The 23276-nt window shown below is 35.3% G+C and overlaps 1 protein-coding gene across 2 annotated transcripts in view; it reads right to left on the bottom strand.

Annotated features, from left to right (window-relative positions):
* Positions 1 to 23068, bottom strand: part of LOC149540899 (E3 ubiquitin-protein ligase) — a 90209-nt gene extending 67141 nt beyond the window's left edge. The window contains exon 1 of one of the 2 annotated variants that reach the window (XM_089801963.1): positions 22552 to 23068. In XM_089801963.1, the coding sequence (XP_089658089.1) occupies positions 22552 to 22673 (122 nt within the window). In that variant the 5' untranslated portion in view covers positions 22674 to 23068. The remainder of the gene's footprint in view (positions 1 to 22551) is intronic. The other variant, XM_089801962.1, reaches the window with a different exon arrangement.
* Between the last annotated feature and the right edge of the window lie 208 nt (positions 23069 to 23276).

A 23276-nucleotide genomic window follows, 5' to 3' on the forward strand; every position in this document is an offset into this window, starting at 1 on the left:
GCCATACCTATCGACAAACTCCATTAACAAATCAATATCTAGAAACACAGTAGCAGACATTATGGAGAGGACTCCCTGCATTGGCTTGGCCATACTACCTCCCAAATACTTCTATACCCTTAATTGGCATATTTGTAATATTTGTCCCTCAATCTCGGACGCACTTCGTTCTTCAAAGTTTTCCAAACCTCTATTGATTACCTACCCTCCTTACATAAAGGTAATTGCTCGATGAAATCATCCTATAATCGCCTATCTTCGTAATTGAATTTTTTTGAATATTTCTTTGGAAGCATATTTTCGATTATGGATGGGCCGAGGGTTTTTCTAGGGTTTGTGACCTTAAACTAGGGCTTTTATCAATAATAACAAATACCAGGCAGACCCACAATTCTTATGCAAATTATCGTGTAGCAAAGAGTTCAATTACTTGATTTTCTGCAGCTTCAACAATATCTTTTCTAGCCGGTTCACGCTCTCGAGCTCAATTTTTGCAATGAATAGATTTGCACAAGAGAAATTTAGATTAATGAAAGGTAATGATCCTTACAACTACATTAACTTCATGAATTCGAGTAACATAACTCTTGCCTTTTCAAACAGATAAAACCCTTCTCGTGTTATTACCAAGTTTGAATGTCAACCATCATTTATGCTCTTCCTTTCATCGAATGGCTGTAATCTTGGTTTGACGATCAATGACTGTCCTATTCACTATTTTGGACCCACCTTTTACCCAATGAGAAACAAGCATTTCGGTCACATAAGCTTCCTTGAAAAGTCTTCGTCGATGGGAAAAGGCAAGCTATGTGTCAACATCTCGCATTCTCGCAAGACAGGTACTATATTGATGAAATAACACACTACCAATCAATCTTTCCAATGGTATGCGAACAAATGGACAGCTATTCTTTATTAAGGGATTAAGTCCTGACCGTTGATTTTACCCTCGTGTGGAAAATTTGCTTTAAAACACTTGGAGTCGCCTTTAGTGTGATGAGACGCGTGGCATGATCGTGCTTTATCACAAACGTCTCCCATGCGAAAACAAGCCAACCATTGACTTGCTTCCTGTTATAAACTCTTTTGATTCGCGTCTGGGCCCCTCCGACATAATACACGTGGTCCAATCACGCTTCAGGTCCTTGTTGATTCCTCAAGTCCCACTAAAAGCTTACTCCTATAGCGTATGCTATGTGTCATAATCCCTCATTCCCACAATCACCCTATGTCAATAATCTGAAAGTGTGCGAGTTGTTGATCTACAAAGGAGGTTCCACTGTCTATGACTCATCAAACTGACTACATGGCTTAAATATGATGCTCCCTTTGTCTAACTGTATGTGAGGACCCACTAACACTTTTCAAAGCCAAACACACTTGGACCAATGAAAATTTAGCATGAAACCTCCATCAAAATTCATTCCCACTGGATGACTTCAAGCTCAAGTCTTTGCCACACGGCACAATCTTGCATCTTTGCATCCAACATAAGAGGTAATTGTGATGTTGTGCAAACCGTTGATCTTGCTTTCGGATTTTGGAAGTCATGGGCCCGCTTTTAGACACACATCCACATCTCGCAACGTCGCACTAGGAAAAGGACAATCTTGCGAAGAAATGGTGGTTGTCGATCTTCTTTAACTGCTATACAAAGGAGAGAACACGCCAACTCCATCACAATACATCTGTTCCCATCACACATTATCGTTGAAGGGATTGCAAAGCCTATGAAAAAGCACGATCCATTAATTTTTAGGTCCCACTATTTTGTGCATTTAAACTAATTAATTTTTAGCAAGGTTGCACAAGGACGGGGTACTTGGGATACTTAGGGCACCGGTACAGCTATTTTTCAATAGGGGATGGGGGTACTTGGGTATGCCCAACTTTATTTTTAATTATACTTTTATATTTATAGAAAATCTGAGATTATGAGTCATGATAATGGTTTTTCATAAAAAGAACAGTGATAAAAGTGTGCAAATGTAATGTATTGTTTTCAGTTACAGATTTGCTATATGTTTATAATAATAATGTATGATAAATGTTTAGATGCATAAGAATAACAGTGATAAAGTTTGCAAATATAATGTATTATTTTCAGTTTCATATTTGCTATATGTTTGTAATAATAATAATATATGATAAATATTTACGTGCATGATAGAGAAGGCAGACTTTAAACATGAACAAGAAGATCATAAATCATATGACAATGACATATTTCAAATGATGAACTTCTAACTTGAACAAAGATAAAGTTTATTGTTAATCAATATTCTATCAAAGATTCAAACTGATTAGGTATGGAATTAAGCGTGATAAACAAAAAGCTGAAAAAATCTTAATCAAAGCCCTTAGCTATGATGCTGTCCACCGAGTACCCGGTACTTGGGTACATGGGTACAAGTACCAGGGGTGTGGGTACAAGTACCCATGCAACCTTGATTTCTAGGATGTTTAAGACCAAGGTTTAGCTATCAGCTAAAATGTCAACCACAAGCGAAATAAAAGTCAACACCTAGGATATTCACAAAGGGGTCCTAACTACGACAGAGTAACCCTTGTCTTTTAAGACTGAACATTTTTTAAATGAAAAGCATGGGGTCACAACTTAGAGTTAATAACGACTAGGCTCAAACACAACATGATGGTGGACAACCCCCTTTTTAAGTGAATCAAAAAGTAACAAAGGAAAGGGGATTTTCAAACTTGGTCTAGGGTTTTAACCTCAAAACCCTTGCAACTAGGGTTTTTGAAACACAGGAAATCCAATTTGGCACAAGATCAAGAAAATAAGAACCCAATAATGGAACAAGGACTGTTACTCAGAAAAACACACAAACACATTGGATGTATATATTATAAGAACAATAAACTTGGTGCCAAAGACAAATTTGAATACAAATCTGGGCGCCATCATCTCGAAGCTTCAAGAATCCAAACTTTGTAATTAATGCTTCAACTACTCATGGGCAACTCTTACGCGCATCGTTAACACAACGTTTACGACAGTCTTAACATGAAGTTAACCGACGAAATGTATGAATTGCAACTTCGTCTGCTTCACACATCTAACATTCTCCCACTTGAAGCAAATGAAGAAGCTCCTACTTAAGACTAATCACCAAAAGATAAAGAACAAAAACTCACAAAGATATCCCAGGAGCCAAATTCATCGATCACATAGAACAAGTAGGTTATTGAGAAGATATCAACAGTGCTAGGCTCTGTTCCAGCACACTTCAAATGAGTCTTCTCCAAGTTCTATCAGACTGAATAAAATCTAATAGGGAAACATCTTCCCTGACAACTTTTACTGGAACTAATTCACTCATTAATATAAAAAGAGAAACATTACTTTCTGCAGGTACATAATACACACCTCCATTAGGGAAACCCTTAAAATTATCGAACAGTTCACCTGCTACTGTACTCCACTACTCTATGACCATGAACAATGCATCTAGAAACCTGTCGTGTTTACCAGTCACCAGAGGATCTACCTCATCTTGCAAAAGACCAACAAAAGTAATATTGGCTGGAATCATACCAAACCTTTGCATTCTCTCAATCATCCTCACAGACTCTTTTCCCCTGGCCATGCATTGCATATCCTACTATAATCAGTCCTTAGCACTACATTCCTTCTAGACATTTTGTCAAACAGTTTGCATACCATCTCTGTATTCCCATATTTTGCATATATAGTGAAAATAGAACTTTCTACAAATTCATCAAATTGAAACTCACATGTCACTATTTTATCATGGACTCCCTTACCCTGTTCCAGATCTGTCAATTCAGCACGTGTTGCAGGAACAGTCATAAGAGTTTTTACATTAGGCTTCACAACCACATTAGCATCCATGTTTGCTATCTCTTCTTTGTCACCATCAGATTTTTCTTTGTCACCTTTTGCAGGCTTGGCAACAGTTTCCGTGGCCATCTCCATGTTCTCCTTAGACTTTCATCTTGGCTCTTCCTTCACCTATGTTTTTACAATAGTGGCAGATTCTTCAGCCTTGTTCTCCTTTACTTGCTTTTCTAGTTAGCCATCCTCATTTGCAACAATGACATCATCTTTTGAATCAGCCGTGTCTTCCAGCATGCTAACCATAGTATCTTCTACCCCTTCGTCTTCTATTTTCTAAGGTGCTATATCTTCAAACAAGTATTCATCATAAGGTAGTATCTTCTACCCCTTCGTCTTCTACTTTCTGAGGTGCTATATCCTCAAACAAGTACTCATCATAAGGAGCCCTATCAATTCTTCTTCTGCAATCACTATCAGATTCCAACATGTTAATGAACTCCTCTATAACAGAATCTAATTCATTTAATAATTCCTCTCAATCAGTGCAGAAGTCACATTAAGGCAACTCTTTAGGTGAATATACAGCTCTCACTTCATCGTCATTTTCCCCATAGCCATGGGACAAAGACATGAGAGATTGAGCCCAATCAAGAAAATCTGAAACATCCATTCTTTTGGAAATTATTCAAAATTTTAAAATAGCTATTGCAACCTTGTTCTATTACTTGAACTGCTCTCTAGCAACACTTCACTCTTGCTTTCTCTGCCTCTGCATGTTAAGTCCGACAGGTTAACCTTATGTCTCTGCAGGACATGAACACGAACACAACTGGTTCTCCTTGCATCTCTGCAGGATAGGAACGTGACTTGTTCACCTAAAACTTTCAATCTCCTTCAGTCATATCCAACCTTCTTCTCTCCTCACTTTGCCTGCAACAAATTTATATAGATACAAACCCTTGGCTTTCCCAGATCGTCAACCTCCGGCTCTGATACTAAATGTTAGGAAAAATAGCAGCAAAAGTGTGTGAATGACAAAGCAATAAACACAGCAAGAGTAAAAATAGAGCAAACAGAGACAAGCAAAGTCGATCATAGAATACTTTCTACATTCAAGTTCTTCATACAACATTACATTCTCCCTTGAGATACATTGGATGTATATATTACAAGAACAATTAACAGGGTGCCAAAGTATAATTTGAAATACAAATCTGGGCGCCATCATCTAGAAGCTTCAAGAATTCAAGCTTTGTAATTAATGCTTCAACTACTCACGGGTACACTTACACATGTAGTTAACACAACATTTACAACAGTCTTATCATGACATTAACCGACGGAATATCCAAATTGAGATTTTATTTGCTTCACACATCTAACAAACGTCTCTCTAAATTATGTACTGTCCAATTCTCCTTAAAATCTAGGAGTGCGTCATTCATAAAAACATGAATCAGCCTGTCCTGTGACCCAATTAACACTGAAACTCTTCATGTAAATAATAAGCTTTCATTAGACTCAATTTGTGAATGTCTGCATTAGAATCATGAAGGGCAAAGGGCTTACAGCCTTTCAAGTTTAGGAGTAAACAGAGGTAAAATGTAATAACATTTCCCATGTATAATTATATTTATTATCAATTATTCTTTGTCCTTGCTAAATAATTTTGAGTTAATTCCCATTTTAACAAGTGACCCACCTCACATTATTGCTAACCTTTGATATGTAAAAGAGTTTCCCAGAATGGATCTCTTCTCACATGTAAAGAAGATCTCTTCTCACATGTAAAGAAGAATCAGTGTGCTCAAAAGTAGCCATATACAGGTAAAAGGATGATAGGAAATTATACTGTAATGTGGAATGGCCCCTTCTGAAATGGAAAAAGTGGTAATAATAAATAATAATAATACTACATTAAAATATCAAAAAATATATATAGAATATTGTTATTATATAACATAAAATTTAAAGTTAATTTATCAAAGGTCAAGAAGGAAACAGATGTATAAGAGACATCAAACAAGAAGTAGGCATGACATGACTCTTATTATCTGATTATAAGTTTATAACTCTTTTAAAGTATCGAATAGTGGTTCATTTAACCTGAGGGTGAAAACCTTTTTATAATCCTTGCTGAATTTGTGGATGAAAACCCCTGGCCTGGGCATATTAAAATAATATTTACCAGAGGAATTAAACTGCTGTAGACTTGAATAAAAATGTTAATTCCAGAAAAATTAATGCCTGATATAAATTTGGGCAGATTTATGAGTATCCAAAGCAATTTGATTAAATCAACGGGTTTAAAATCATGAATTATTACCAATAATCAATTGTGCAAGTTTGCACCCTATGTGCTAGGGCTTCAAACAAAAGAAATTAAAAAGGAGATATTACATTTGCTTTCAGAATTTAGAAAAGCTATTCATCTCTAGTTACAAGTAAATAATTCAATTGTATGTCTGAAGAAGTTGTTGCCAATGATTGCAAACAATGTTTTGACATGAACATTACCAACATACATAAGCCAAGGAAGAAAACTGTCAGAACAAAGATCTGCTAGATGACAGATGATGTAAAAATCAAATGTTTAAAAAAATTAAATGACTGCTCAAGCTTGGAAAACTCATTACTGAAATGCAGCAAGAGATAGCAAGCACATACATCTATGGGATTTAATGCAAACCATCTGTCCATAGATTAAAATATCACTAAAATATGGGTAATAAACTGACTTATTGCGATAAGTAATGCTGGGTGATAAACTTCACGACTTTATTGCCGATAAGCTGTGATTTTATCGCTGTTAATTGGCGATAAGTTGTAAAATATAGGCCACGGTCTGCTAAAAGGGACAGGCGACCTAAATGAAAGGCATTACACTTTTTTGGAGTTGTCAAGTGGTGTTTGAGAGTGGGAAAAAGGGTTTGGGGGAGGAAAAACATGATTTGCAGCATTTTAGAGTAATTTCTTGTCGTTCTAAAGTGGATTGAAGAGTTTTTGAAGCAAAATCAGATTCTCAAATTTCTGTCTTTGTTGCATCTAAATTTATACAAACTCTATAATAGCATTTCCAATGTACTCTAAACTGTTTTAGAGCATAAACAACAAGATTTGACACCAATTTTTAGTAATTTTATAAAAACAACATAGTTTCCTCAAGAATTTCTTATCTTCTTAAAAATTTCAAACCCTGACACTTTTTCGTTTATTTTTTTCAAGTTTCAACTATGTTCAGAACTATTTAAACTTTAAAACTAATTTAGTTTGTTTGCTAAATTTCTTTATTAAAATATACTATATTGATTTGTGGTTTCAATTTACTTGTGTAGGTTGAAATTTGATTAAAATGGCAAATAGAGATATATCCACAACTGGGTCAGCTGTATGGTTTGTCAATGCCTCGGTAGATGCATGTCCATCTGGTTATATAGGTACACATACTGAAGGGGCTAGAGATAAGGCTTGGAAGTATTGCTTTGACGGACCCGAAATTATATTGTGATTTGCATAAAATGTGAAAAAGTAATTAGTGTAAGCATATCCCATTTGAAAAAACACCTTGGAGGGATCACAAAGCATGACATAAAAGTTTGTGAGATAACACCACAGAAGAAATAAAAAGAGAAATGAATGCCCTGCTCACTGCCCAAGAACAGAAAAAAATGCAAAGGGAAAAGGAAAAAATAGTCATGAAGACAGTCATTTCTGAATTTCAAGATATCCCATTACATCTCCTTTTTAATAATTCATTTATTATTTTCTAATCACCATTATTAGTTTTGTGTTTGCTAAAACAATTTAGATTCAACTCAAAACATAAAGGATCATAATGAAATAATGTGGGTTGTGACCAAGTATCCCACACTGTCTCCTTTTTAAGAATCGTTAATTATTTTCTACCACCATTATTAGTTAGGATTTTGTTAGAACAATTTAGATTCAACTCAAAACATAAAGTATCGTATTAAAATAATGTGGATTGTGACTAGGTATCAAGTCAACCTTGAAGAAGAAGCACCACCTTGAGGGCATAGTGGGCTCTCTTTGTGGTCCATGTATTTGCAAATCCATCGTCCCCTCAGCCACCACTTTCGTTGCTTCTAGCAGATGACCACCATCAGTGCCACAATCATATTCTGTAGATAGAAATTTTGTGCACAAAAACACACTTGGAGCACAGTCATCATTGGAGGGTATTGGGGGGAACAATGATATGTATTATGAAGTAGGCATTCAATGTGTTGATTTCTGGTGCTTCAACAAGATCCCCTTCAATGTTGTAGCAAGTCCATATTGGCTGAATTTTGTTACCAGAATTGCTATTGTGGGAAAGGGCTATAAAGCCCTTCTCCTACAAACTTGAGTGGGAGGTTAGTTCAATTGTTTTAATTTATAAATGTTTTACAATTTTACTTATTTTTGTTGAATGTAAGTTATTTTTTAAATCAAAATTGTGTACTTATTTTAATTTTACTGGCTACTTGTAGATTGCCCACAAATGCAATTTCTATAGACAAAGATGTGTAGACAAGAAAAAATTACTTTGAAAACAATTTGACCACACAGATGGACGGATGAAAAAAACTGCACTATCATCAATTTTTTGGTTTCTTGCAAGGATGAAATTGTGTTTTGAAATCCTCCAATGCCTCCAACAAGGTAAAGATAGCTGAAACTTTGGCTCTAATGCCAGAGCAAGTTGTAATGGAGGTGGGAATCTAAGTCACAAGGTTCGAATTCGAGTTCGAGTTTGGCAACTATAAAATTCAGATGAAATTCAGCAAGGGTAAAAATTCGAACCAAGTTCGCTTTATATAATTTTATTTATTTTTAAATATAAGTAATATATCCAATAAGTTATCAAAATAATTAACATTGATAAAATTGATTTGAAACCATCATAAAATTATATAGACATTATTACTAAAAACTAAAGATTAAAATGCTATTTGTAAATAATATTTTTATAAACATCTTTTATTAAACATGTATTATAAATACTCATTGTTTTTAAAATTTAATTTAATAAAATTGTATAATATAATTAAATTAGTATGCCATTTTTTCATCTAACCATCCACACTAATCAAGTATAACATTTTTGAACTGATATTATTAAATTTTATAGATCAATTTTAATATAATTTGATATATTGTTTATAATTTCTATGATAAATATTAATAAACGATATACTTATAAAACATATCAAATTAAAAAAAATACAAAACCAAAACATTAACAAATCAAAAACCATTGCAGATAACTAGTCAGTGACGCACTTGGAGATGAATTGTCTTCAATCCACCTTGCAAAACGCAGAGGTTGCTTTCATGTCAACTGCCTAGACGCATATTTCTCTCACTCTAACACAACATTCAGATTTGAAAGAGTCATGTAATGGCCACATTGGCCTTCATATTTCTCCTTATGTAAAACTAGGGGGTCTCAAAACGCATTCTATAAATAAAAAATGGTCCGGAAATCCTAAAAATCATAGTCTCTATAATGTTTAATTTAATGGAAAATTTGTCACTTTTTCCATAAGAACTTTTGGCAAATTTCGTCGATTTTTTTTTTTTTTAATTGAAATTTGGCACAATCCAAACTTCACGATTGGTATGTGCTGAATGCTATGACTTAGGTGGAGATTGATATTATGGAGCAAATCATAACAGACAATGCAGCCACATATGTCACAGCAGGTAGGATCCTAGTGGAGAAAGTGTTTCATAAATTGTCTTTCACAACCAATTTGCACAAAGTGCTAAAGAAATTGTGGGGTAACTTGAACACTTCAAAAGGTGAATATTTAATTTTTTTTGTATTCAAGAATCAAGTCTTTCATTATTGATTTGTAACTCTAGTCTCTAATGATTAATTACAATCATTTGCTATTTTTCAATTGTAGATTTCAAAGCCCTTGGTTAGAATTCTCCGATTGGTAGATCATTTGATACTTTTCAATTGTAGGTGGCGATTTATAATGTGGAGCAAATCATAACAGACAATACAGCCACATATGTCGCAACGGGTAGGATCCTGATGGAGAAAGTGTTTCATACATTGTCTTCGACAAACAATTTGCACAAAGTGCTACAGAAATTGTGAAGCTAACTTGAACACTTCAAAAGTTGAATATTTAATTTTTTTGTATTCAAGAATCAAGTCTTTCATTATTAATTTGTAACTCTAGTCTCTAATGATTAATAATAATCATTTGCTACTTTTCAATGTAAATGTCAAAGCCCTTGGTTAGAGTTCTCTGCTTGGTAGATGGGAGTCAAACCGCAATGGGACATTTCTATGAGGTCATGGATGGCCAAATAGACTATAAAAAAATGACTACAAGGCAGTTTCAAATTCGACCCCATATAGGCAATTATTGATAAGGTGGTCGTGGAACAATCAGCTCCACCAACCCATTCATGCAGCAGGGTACTTCCTCAATTGTCATTTTCACTTCTCTCCATCCTACATGCATCCCAATGAAGAGGTCATGGAAGGCCTCACTAAATGCAGACAAAGGATGGTACTTGAGGTTGAGGTGAGATACCTCATTGTGTCCAAATTGGAAGTGTATTAGAATGCAAGAGGCAAGCTATTCTCTTCAAACTTGGTAAAGAGAGGAAGAAACACTCAAAACCCAAGTACAATATTTGGATTTTTGTAGTCTTTCACATGCATAATAAGTAGATGAAAACTAAGTTACTAAAATATGTTTCAACTTGTTTTCTAACTTTTTAATATTTTATTTTGCAAATGCTTGTTGGTGAAATTGGGGCGGAAATGCCCCAAATCTGCAAAGACATGCCCTCTGAATCTTATGTCAGCCTTGTAGTTCATCCAATTGTGAGTGGAATCAGAGCTTGTCCAAGGCCATCCACATGAAGAAGAGAAACAAGTTAGCACAAAAGTGGCCCAATGACCTTGTCTTTGTGCAATATAACCTTCGAATGGGTGTAAGAAAGGCAGAGGAAACACCAGTTGGTCTACTGGATTTAGATTACATAGATCCTTATTGTGATTGGACATCACAGGAGCAGCCCCCACTGTTTATGGAGGATGAGATTTATGGTTTGGAGAGGCAGCCTATGGAGGAGGGTCGATTTGCAATGGGATTGGATGACATTCAGGAGGATGATGAGGTGTCATTGCCAATGTCAGCACCATCTATATCCAAGATGGAGGTCGAGTCATAGTCAGGTATGCAAAGGGAGGAGGCACAACCACAACAAACTTCTAGGACTAGACCCCTACCACTCCAATAGTTTTTACTAAAGCTACTAGGATAGGGAAGAGAAAGATGTAGACTATTTTGATGTTGTACTTGTATTTACTTATAGTTTTACAAAGACAATTTGCTATTTTTAGTTTGCTTCAGAGTTCAAACTCTCAGACTATGGCTACTAGCCATCAGCATTCCACATTAGGATGTAATTTTTTACCCTATTCGCATTTGTATATATCTAGACTCAACCTGTTTGGTTTGTTTGCTCATTTACTAACTCATTAGATGTATCTCCTCATTGAATTTCGCAAAAAAGATGCATTTCTAATTAAATTTAAGCAATTTTTTAAGTTCCTCATATTTTCTTGATAAGTTGTCGATTTATCTCTCATTATTATTTTTTTCCTTCACGATAGCCGATAAGGATATTTTGAACAATGCATTTGTCCATCTAACTATGTAATATCCCCTCTACCATGAAAGTCGACACTAAACAATAAATTTGAAATAATTGATTAAAGAATAGAATGACTAATTGATTACTATGATTTATATATCTCACTTAAATGGTAATTAAATAATTAAATCAATAATATCATCATTAGATGTTGAATAATAAATTAATCTAAATTAATACATGTCTAAATTATTATATCCTAACTATAATAATAACTAAACCTAATCACATATGCCAAGTGATGCAACCTATGATCAATTAGAATATACATACAAATTCATGACAAGGATTGGGACATCAACCATTAAAAATAATCATTCCTAAATAGCAAAGGGGAGATGGAAGGACAAGTGGACTGGTAAAACGTGCAAGGTCTTGGAAATTGGACAGTGATCGCCCATCGCGAAGGACTGAGGAAAAATCACATACATCGAAAGACATTAAGACTATGAAAGTATTGTACACATCGTGGGGCAAACACGTCACTGGAGAAAACAACGAACCCTTAGTTTGATCATGCGTGACTCTTGATCCGCTCATCCAACTCATGCAAAATACTCTTCCCATGTCACAAGTACGATAACAACGTACAAAAGGTAAATAAAGATCAGGTCCCACGTCGCCAACAGCCAGCAAGAACGCATGTCATAGGAATGATATTAATAGGACTATGAGGTTATAGTTAGTTATACTTGAGAATACTTAATTGTAAGGAATATTTGGTATTGGTAGTATCTTTTCTATGGAGTAATGTTATTATTACTTAGTTTTATAATTTTATGATTTAAGAATTTGTAAGGACCACAAGTAGGATTTATAGTAGAAATAGATAGTTATAGTAACAAATGTAGACCATTTCAAATTTAGTGAATAATATCAATATAATATGAACCTTCATAAAGGGAATGTAGTGGATTTGTTAAGCAAATCTTGTAGACCTTTTAGGAATAACCTTGAGGATGATGGCTAACTAACCGAGGATTGTTCCAAGGAACATAGAGGGTCTTCACAGATTATTATGAAGCCCAACTTGAAAGGTAGTTTCAAGAAGGAAGGCCAAATAATCGAGGGTCATTCCTTAGGAACCCAAAGGATCCTCCCAGAGGGTTATGAAGCCTAATGAGTATTCCTTAAGGATGTATAGAAATAATGGCATTTCTTGATTATCAATCATTAGAATTTTATTTTAATAGTCTATGTTGCTAATAAATCCTATAGGTAAATTTGTCCCAAGGAGTGGGGACATTACAAACTACTACAAGAACGTGAGAAAGAGAACAGAGTAAACAAGGGGCAAGGGTAGACCGGAGCATAGCTTTCACAAACAAAGAACACACAAGAGAATTTCATATAATCTCTACCACATACACAACCAGTTGGCTCTCATCACATTCACGTAGCCCAAGAATATAATTGTGTACTTGCATTTTCCTTTTCTTTCCTATTTACCCAACTCCACTAATCCAATCTCTACTTCAATAAAACATGCCCAAACTTTCTTTCTCAGAGGATCTAAAAAACTAATAATTTTGTGATTTTGTTTATGCACTAAGACGATCTTGTACTATCACACATTAAACAATGGGCAGTCATGCAAAGAAACATGTCATCTCTAAATAGACATTCACATTTCTTAATATTTGAAATTGTTTGCTCATTTTGTTGCAAAAATATAAGTGACACACTTAATTAACAGCAATAAATTCCATAATAGACGTGGGAAACACTTTGAACAGAATTATTTTGCTCCACATGTGAGAGATGCAACTTCCTTATATAAAGGATTTTTTAATTCTTGAGTGTTTTAAATCCAAAGCAAAAAAGAAAAGGGAAAATGAAAGGAATGTGTGTGTGTGTGTGTGGGCATCTGGGTGCGTGTGTGGGTGGGTGGGTAGGTGGGTGTGTGTCTGTGTGTGTGATCAAAAAGCATGAAATGAAAAGATGTGACTACTTCAAACATGAGATATAAAAGGGAGAAGAGTTCATTTGATAGGGGATATAGAGGAAGGAAGAAAGAATGGAGCAAATGAATCAAGGAAGGATTTATAAAAGAAGAAAGGAATTGGAATAATCAAGAAAATAAGTGATTCTTTCAAGGGCAGAATTTATGAAGGATTGTACTCTTTCCAAGGGTGGTCATTGTGTAAGGATAACACAAAAAGGGGAAAATAGGTTGATGATTTGAATTATATGTCTGCTGATATCTGACAGAAACATAGTTTTCCCCAGATCAGTTGAAATGTGGATGACACAGATCCACTGTCCAAATCTAGCATCACAAAATGTGAAAGAGATAAAAAAAGATCATGTAACTAAATATGCCTTACTGTGTATGAAAAAATTCCATTCGACAAGCTAAATTCATGACTAACATTGTATTCCGCCATGCTAAATATTGTATTCCATTGACATCAATGGAAAATTACAAACAAGTTGCATTATCAAAGAGGAGAAGATTCTACTAATATTTTCACTCAACGTAATTTCATCGTAAAATGGAGCTTGCTCTCTCAAACATAGAGGGAATCCACTTTCTTCAAGGTGATATTTCTACATCTGTTCCAGAATTTGCTATTTTCATTAAGCACTTCATTCATATTTCCTCTAAGTGTTGATGCCACAAATGCAAAAGCTAACAACAATCATAGCGTTGCAATGTTTATACCATATTTCTGACCTTTTAATCACATCCTCCAATAAGAAATGTCTGATCAATATTACCATCACAAGTGTCTCTTAATAACAACAATGATGTTGGGAGCTAGCATATGAACGTGTTTATCTCATCATTATACATAGAATTATTCATACACTAGATTAATATAGTTACTAGGCCTTGCCTGGTGAATTCATTAGACATCATTGCTTTTAGTTAATGTCATGCCACCATCAAGAAATCAAAACCCTTACCAATCAGATTGCAGCCAATTATATAAACACAACCATCCGATGATATTTAATGAGAACAGAAATCAAATGAAGGGGGGAATTAAGATTAAATGGAATATTATTATCAGCGAATACTAAGAAACATCTGAGGTGGCAATTTTTCAAAAGAGAACTAGGATTAATTAAGAAAAGTTATGGTTGGCGATTACCAAACAGTATATATTTACATGGCAGCACTCAGCTTCGAAGAGGTGCAACTCTTGCAAAGGCAATGGGTTTCAAGAGAGTCCCTCCAACTGGAAGATATAAAAAGGAGACATTTCATATGTAGAAGACATCAATTTAGAAGATCAATTCACAAAGAACTCAGAAATAAATTCAGAGCAGAAACTCAGAAAAACACTCAGCAATACATATAATTCAGAAAATCAATCCAAGCAGCAACATTTACTAAACATTCAAGTATTATGATATTAATCAAGATTGACATTGTCAATCCATCACGATGTCAATCCATCAAGATATATTGACCAACAATAGTCTAGCAAATATATTAAATTGCTGGTTTTGAACTCTAGGTAGTATTTGCAAATCGGAAGGGCAATCCCTTCCAGGCTCATGGGGTGGGCTATGGATGGGAAGGATGGGTTCCTTTCATGCCCTTGACAAGCTAGGGACAGGGTCCCTGGTTTTGTCACTATTTAGTTAGTGATGTCATCCCCTAAATCAGCAGATTTGTTAAGTATTTCCGGAGAATTCACAACTTGATCAACATTAGGTATTGTGCTAGGATCTATTGACCTGAATATATATCATAAATTTTTAACCTTGGATAAAATTAATATCATAATCTTAGTGAATATTATTGTTTTAAAGAAAATCCCAAAAGGAGATATTATGATTAAACAAAGAATAAAACTGTAAGGGGGAAGGAACTCTTGTGTTGGAGTCCCAATGAATATGCTGTCTTCTTTCACTTGATTACAAAATGACATCTATCACCACATGAGGGGCCTCTTTCTAAATAGTGTAGCCTTTCTTATAAATTTAGATGCCACCATTTAATTATAGATCCTGAGGATTAATCAGACTACACAGAATCAAATATTAATTTATCAGTATCTAAAACATATCTTACACAAGCAATAAATAGACCAACCCTTATGCGTTTGAAAAAATTCCTTAATAAGCTATTGTGAGCTAATACTTGGGTTATAACAATAAGCCTCATGTCCTTTCTCTTTGGATCCACAGTATCAAGGAACATCCTAATTGCATGCTTCCTGTCATGATGGAGCTTTACCTGTACTAATCACTTTGGAATATGAAACATTTTATTTCAAGTGATCATCATTTTTCTTCCAAGTAAGCAGCAACCAATTTTTTTTCTAGTGAAATCCTCCTCTGCAAGCAAGAAAAAGCAAATGAATATATGAAACAAAGTTGAATTTACCCTAGTGTTTGTGATCACATCACCCTGTACTCATTTTGTCATTTTCCTTCTCAATTATACACTATAAATTTGAATTAACTCCAGTGTTTGTCATCATGTCGCCCTGTACATAATTTGCCTGTACCTGATCCGCAATCTCTAAATGTGTATCAATTTGTTTACAGTAATCATCTTTCCCATCCAATTGGCACCCACCAATTTTTTCTCTAAAAGTTAAATCTTCATTTATATATATATGGAACCATTTTTCTTTGTATTTCCTATACCTTCTTTCTTACATGCATGGTGTTGCAATTCTGTCAGCATCTGGATTCAACAAAACATAATTATTCCAGACTGTGGATACACTTGCATGCTTTTCAATGTGATTTCCAAATACAAAATTCTCAACATGTAGTCTGATCTTTCAATCTACTCAATCACCAACAACATTTCAGCAACTCTGTTGATGAGATCACTGTAAAGGGGATCCACTCTCTCATTCTCATATACCAGTATGATTAGCCAGAAAAAACATTTCTTGAATGCTTCCCTTCAATACTTTGTCTAATCATCATGATGTAATCCTATATACATATATGAAAAGACCGTACTAATTGCTTCTGATAGAAATAATGACACTAATAAATCACATTGCTTCCATACCATGTAAAATAAAGCTTTTATTTGCAAGTTAAAGGTATACAGAAATACTGTCATGAACAGTAAATAGCAGAGAGAAATGTCTCCAAATCTAAGCGTTTAATTGCTTGTGCTGCACATTAGAAACTGTGCCTTATCTTTTGACTGATGTGCACTGCATTGAGAAATAGGCAGTACTTTTCAGTTTTAACTCTCTTTTGAACATTCCAAATCACAACGCTAATCCATTTTTACATGCAAGATAGTTTTTTTGTCATGCACCCACCCTGATGGAAAAGAAGTACAGAAGACTTTGATGTCCCAATCCAAACAAGCAAACAATTATAGAAAGCGTCCAAGAATAGCACAAAGAAATAAGCATGTGACGGGTATTTGATATGGGTAATGTAAATAACATTGAAGAAGAGTAAGCCATCATGCATCAAGCATTTATTGCACAATGGATACAGTATCAGAACATTCTTCATATCGTGACCATGAAACACATGCTCTATCATTACCACTAGATGTTGTACATGGAATGCCTTTGTACTTCACTAGAAAATATCCTTGAGTGAACCGATGGAAGCTGAGTAACCAAACTCATCAAATCCATTAAAGGAGAGCATAATAAAGGCACATCAAAGACTAGCTAATTCTGCTAAAACTACAACAGATCTGGATTAGTGTGTGATGAAGTAAGCAGAAGTGGATATACTTATTTGGATAATGAAATGAATGAAGTGAAGACTGCTTCATATAATCAAACTGTGAATTACCTTCCTGTAGTCAAAATAGCTATCAAATGAATGTTGTGGCACCTTGATATCGGGGACTACAATGTGACTTGACCAAGTCAATAGATAAGTGTTCAATATGCATACAGCTGGCAGTTCTATTTCCGAGATTGATGGTGGAAGAGATTACTAAGCTGCATTGATACCCACAATGGCAAAATTGTATGAAGCAATATATAAACAGCATGGACAAGTCAGCAATCCACTAAGGCATCAACAATGAAACCGATCAGCGTTGATAAAGATTGTAAGCATTGTAACTAATGCCAAACATCAATAATCATTTGATATACCTTGAGGAGGACAAATTAAGGATTAATTATATGTAATTTGGTTAAAATCGACTAATGATAAAGCAGCGATTAAGAACTAGTAGGCAGTGATTGTGTTAATTATCCATTGTGTTAATACTTAATTAATATTGTCTTGAGCACTACCTATGAGATATGTTATGAAGAGGCTCAAACGGATTGTTATGAATAGACAAGGACATGTCCCTTGATGGCATTGCATTGATATGCAAGGTATAAGAAGAGAATCGACCTCTTACAATCAAGCATGGAAGAATCAGATTATAAACAATATCTGACATTCACCATAAGGAAGATATCACAAAAGAAGAAGGAATCACAAGTCCCAACATCTAAATTGGGAGTTGAACTTCTTACGCTGGCATATTACTGGAGCAACTGTTGAACATCAGATCGGTATGATAAACTTGAAGATTGTAGTTTATATAGTTGATTACTTAATTATTCATAATCCATTGAAGTTTGTATATTCGTAGCCTATTCCTTAATCTCTCAGTATAGCCCCTTTCAAGGATAGGTTGGTTCAAGGAAACGGCTGGAGTAATACTTCACAAGGTGAGTGAATCCCAAGATAGGGTAAGGCCATCTAATTCTCAAGTCTTGAAGGAGTAGTCACAAGAGAGGTATGAATATGTGTTCCAAACCCTTGAGGGAGCCTACTGTTGGAAGGATTATTGGGAAACAAGATACTGGGGGGGGGGATACAATTAAATAAGGACTTTGTTAGGAGATTTACATAGACCTGTTAGGATCACTCGGTTAAGAGATTTGCCCTAATTCAAAATTGATTCAGTACCTGACCCTCGGTTTGCTCTGCAAGCTGATTTTGGATCTCCTCTGTACAATGTCTGATTTGATCTTTCAATCTGATATCTCCTTTCAATCCTTCACTGCTTTGATTGCTCTGTCTGTACTGATTCCAGACTTAGCCTTTCTTGATCCGTTATTTCTATGTCTGCGTCTTCACTTGCGCATTCTTGACTTCTCTTCACACATATACACTCACACACTGATTCTAGGGTTAGAATCCTCCTTAAATAGATGTTCTTTGAAAGTTCTAGATCTCAATCAATGGTGTACAATTCATCTCCTTTTGTCGTTTATTTCTAATTTTCCGATTGGTTGATCTCTATTCCTCGGGATCATTACCTTCTGTAATGACGCGTAATCTCCATCTTAACTGTCTCTACAAACATTAAATATCATATGGAAGAAGGCCAAAATGATTTACATAATTATTTGTGCAATCACAGACTCATATGACAAAACTGAATTGCATGGTATCTGAATATGCTAATACTCGGTCATCGCTAACATTCATACTGACACTCGGCTTCTATATGCATGTTCTTCTTTGTTTACTCAACAAAAACTCTTTCTTCAATTTACTTGGTCTCTACTATAATAGCTCGGCGTACATATGCACTCGGCCTCAACTGGGGTGCTCGGCAATCACTAACTTGTTCAGCATGTAATGCAACATAAACAAGTCCTTGTATATGCTCGGCCTTCACTAGATGACTCAGTAGTGGTGATGATCGTTCATCCTTGCCTAGTGAATGACTAAGTGTTTGGACACTAATAGACAACATAGGCTTAGAGATTGACAACTACTTGTAGAGTGGTTTCGAAGTGCCCTATGACAAGTATTCTCTGTCCTCCTTAGGGTTGACATATTTAAAAGGAAAGTATGCATGTTAGCTGTCGAATGTATTATGAATCATTTATTGGTTCTTAATTCAATTAATTTTAGGTGCATAGTGATGTATGTTAATCATTGGAGGCTGTGTATGTTAATCATTGGAAATTGGCAGCGTCCTAATAGGGGGCACTACAGAGAGTAAATTGACATTTCTAAGTGAAATCCAAACCCCAATTTGGAACTTTAGGGTAAATCAAGTAAAGTCCTAGTTGGGAACATTACATTTTAATTTCTGCAACCAGAAACTCAAGATTGAATCACTTGAAAAGCACACATATATCCAGATTTCCACGGGATGGTTGAACTGATTTAAATGTCTCATACTGTAGTGAGTGAATATGTTGATTTGAAATCTCCCTCTCCGGTATCTGTTGATTTAAAGGTTACAAATGCATACATGTCCTTATTGTTCGGGATTTGTAACTTTGCAGATGACTGATGGATTGGGAAAATTTGAGATTGTGTGTTCAGATAACAGCAGCACATGCAAAATCTATCAAACAACATATGTAAGTAAATAGAACAAGTGTGCATCCACAAGATTACACAAGACAAGATTTATGTGGATAATATTTGGGGTAGAAAACCAACCACAAAGAGACATTCACACCTATAATATTCAAAATATACATAAAGTCAATATACCAAAGTCTTTCACAAAGTTCCAATCCATCTGTTGCACACTTCTTTGGCAATTTCTCTAATGTTTCACAGCAGACGATGTTCGATCCAATGCTAAACTTTCAGCTTATACTGCTGTGTATACTTCTAACCTTGGCACCTTCATAGGAAATGATCCATATATGCATTTGCATGAGATTAGCAACCATCTAACCATCCAAAAGACACATGGAATACCATGAGACATGGAACTATAATTGACCATAACATAACGTCAACATGACACGCATATCACCCAGCATGATGTCTCCACGTGGATAATCACCACATATATAAAGCTGTTGTCATGCACTGAATCAATGGTTATATCCTTTACATTGCCAGCATACATCCATGTTTCCAGTACAACTACCACTACCAGCTGCTTGCTTGAGATAGCAAACACAAACATAACTTCACTTCTGCCTGCTTGCAGTTACATGTGCCATCTTCCAAAACATTATTCTACTCTCAGATTACGCCACATGAATTCCAGCTCTGCCACAAGTGCTCCTACATGACTATTCATGCCTCCAGCAAACTCTATCTTCATATGGAGTTGTGAGTTCTTCTAGATGATTCGCAGTTGCTGTCACAGCACCACCACAATAAACAAACCATGTATGTTGCACCACAGCCTACTGCGGCTGCATCATCACATGTAAGTCAACATACATGTTGCACCGTAAAACTTGAAGCTCGGCACATTACACTGCGATATACTCAACAGACAAGATATTCCTACAAGGACCTCTTTGCAGGTGAATATCACCCCAAGTCCCAACACTTATGGTAAGACTTTGTTCCATGCTAATAATCTATAGCTCACACTGTTTGATGTGAATAATCCCCATGGTTAAAAATTGTCTAACCAAGGTTATTTATGACCAGCTCCCCACACCAAAAGCTTTCTCCAATTCAGAGGCAAACTTTGGGATACAAGTATTAGGTTGGTTTCCTAGCATCTACCCTCTCTCCAATTCTAAAATCACTAGCACTTGTGATGCAGTGACATATATTCCTGTGAGAGGACTTCCTGTGAGAAGACTTTATTCCGCATAACTAATGTCTCTCTAGGAGAAAAAATAATTTAGACAGAATCTATAAAGAGAAATCAGATTAAAATTTAAACACTGTATATATGATGCAGATGGTTTGGTAAGGGTGTAAGAACTTTAATAATCAAGCCCCAGCTTCAAATCCCAGGGGATGTAACAAAGTGGCATTCTAAATCCAACTTGCTAAGGTGTGTCATGTGTTGACAGATCGAAACAGAAACAAGTACCTAGTAAACTTGGAAAGATGAGCCCCACGGCTGTGGCATCTAACCAAAGATTAATAACCCACAAGAAAATTTACAAAATAAAGAATATTTCTAGATTGATAATAAAGACTTTCTTACTAAACTTGTTAGCAAATTAAAAATCTAAGTTGTACAAAACTTTAAAAAAATTGTTAGACCTTTTGTGAGCTACTGAACCTGAAGTAGTAGAAGCATTTAATTTAGTTATAAAGGTGCATTTACACACTTGGCATATTTGACCAATTCATATTCACATTCATGCCCTCAACCAACATTTCTCAGTTGAGGGTTTGAAACATCTTCATTAACCATATGGTTTACTGATGAATTTTCATTTGTTGACAATATGGGTTAACGCATTAAGTAACAGATCGAGCAACATGCAATACGCTAACATCTTGCTTTACCTCACTACACCAGAAAATCCAAATGCTCCTCCGTAAAGTGAAAATAAAATGGGAAAAAAACTCCCCCGCGTACGAATTTCCCTTGTTCTATGTGATCCCGTTTTCAATTTTCTGAATCTTAAAAGAATAGTTAGGTAAAACATAGAGAATCTTTGCACAGGGCACACAATGTTCCTATTATTTATGTTTTCCTGAAAACGCACAATAACTTGGGTCCCCGGATTTAATATTTTCATTTAGCTCGCAGTGTAAAGGAAAGGGGCACAGACACCCAGGAGACCATAGAAGGTTTTGTCCACACCAAACCAAATGTACATCGATTTGTTAAATGTTATCTAAATCAGAACACCGTAACGCATCTAAAATCAACCGTATTGAAAGAGAACTATGACTCGCTCCAAATTTGACAGAAGACCCAATTTACCGAGTTCGTAGAAAACGAATCAAAACTGGCCCAAAAAACCACCACGGATTCAAAAAAACATAAATTGGTTTCCTGAAATCGACTTAGTCAAAAAAAAGACCAAGACTCGTATTAGTTGTACACATTATTAAAATCCAATGGCGTTTATGTTTAAGAGAGGAGACAGTTTACTTAACTCGCTAAGAACAATCAACTCTGTGAAGAAAAAACTGATATCAATTGTTCTCACAAACACTGTCAAGACCAAAAATTCACATTGTACAGGGGACGCAACTTATTCAACTCTTTAACAGATTACAGGAAATGTAGATAAAATTGGGAGCCCAAAAATAAACTCTTTGAACACAAATCTTACATCAGTTGGTCAAAACGTCCAAACCAGACAGACTCCAAACATAATAGGAAACATAATTTATTAAACTAGTTAAACAAAACTCATTGTCAGTTTAAAAGAATAGGAAATTGTGTTTACCTGGGTTGGGTTTTGGGTGATGGAGTTGGTGGAAGTGATGAAAAGCGGCTGCGGCGTAATGCTCTGCGCTCTTCCTCTGTAAGTGTGTCCAGCTGAACGGAAATCTCTGTTTTATTCTTCATTCCTAATACAGGATTACTGCAAATCTTCTGTTTGGCCACTTCTGCATATATCCCAACTGCTGCTCTTCATGCACACTTCCTAATGCCTTCCAAACATTTTGTCCACCTGCTATTTATTGACCCTCTCTTTCGACACTACTTAATGGGAATTTTTTAATATATTGATTGGGTAACTTTCGTAGATGCAGGTTACAATGGGGACATGAATATATACATGATTCGGGGAGTCATCAGACCTTTAAGGGCCACAGTGCTTATCATCCAGATTCGAATCAAAGTTATCATTTTCCGTGAATAACTACTCTTCTTAGGCTCGTCTGCCATGGTTGCTCATGGTTGTACGTGGTAACTTGTCCATCGAACTTCGTCTCAGTCGTATCGATGTTGTTTTTTTGGTTTTTTTTTTTTTTTTTTTTCCGGTTCGAGTCTTTTATTTTATCATATTATAATTATTAATTAGAGAGTGCTTTTAGGAGTTTTTTTATCAATGTTTTAGATCACATTCAATGATCTGTTATTAAGATGATAGAGAGAAATAGGTATATTGGTGACTTAATGATAGAGAGCATTAGGTACACCGGTGATCATATTATAATAAGCAAT

Source organism: Cupressus sempervirens, chromosome 9 (assembly GCF_028749045.1).
Source record: "Cupressus sempervirens isolate cs-2001-9-10 chromosome 9, ASM2874904v1, whole genome shotgun sequence".
NCBI classification, from domain to species: domain Eukaryota; kingdom Viridiplantae; phylum Streptophyta; class Pinopsida; order Cupressales; family Cupressaceae; genus Cupressus; species Cupressus sempervirens.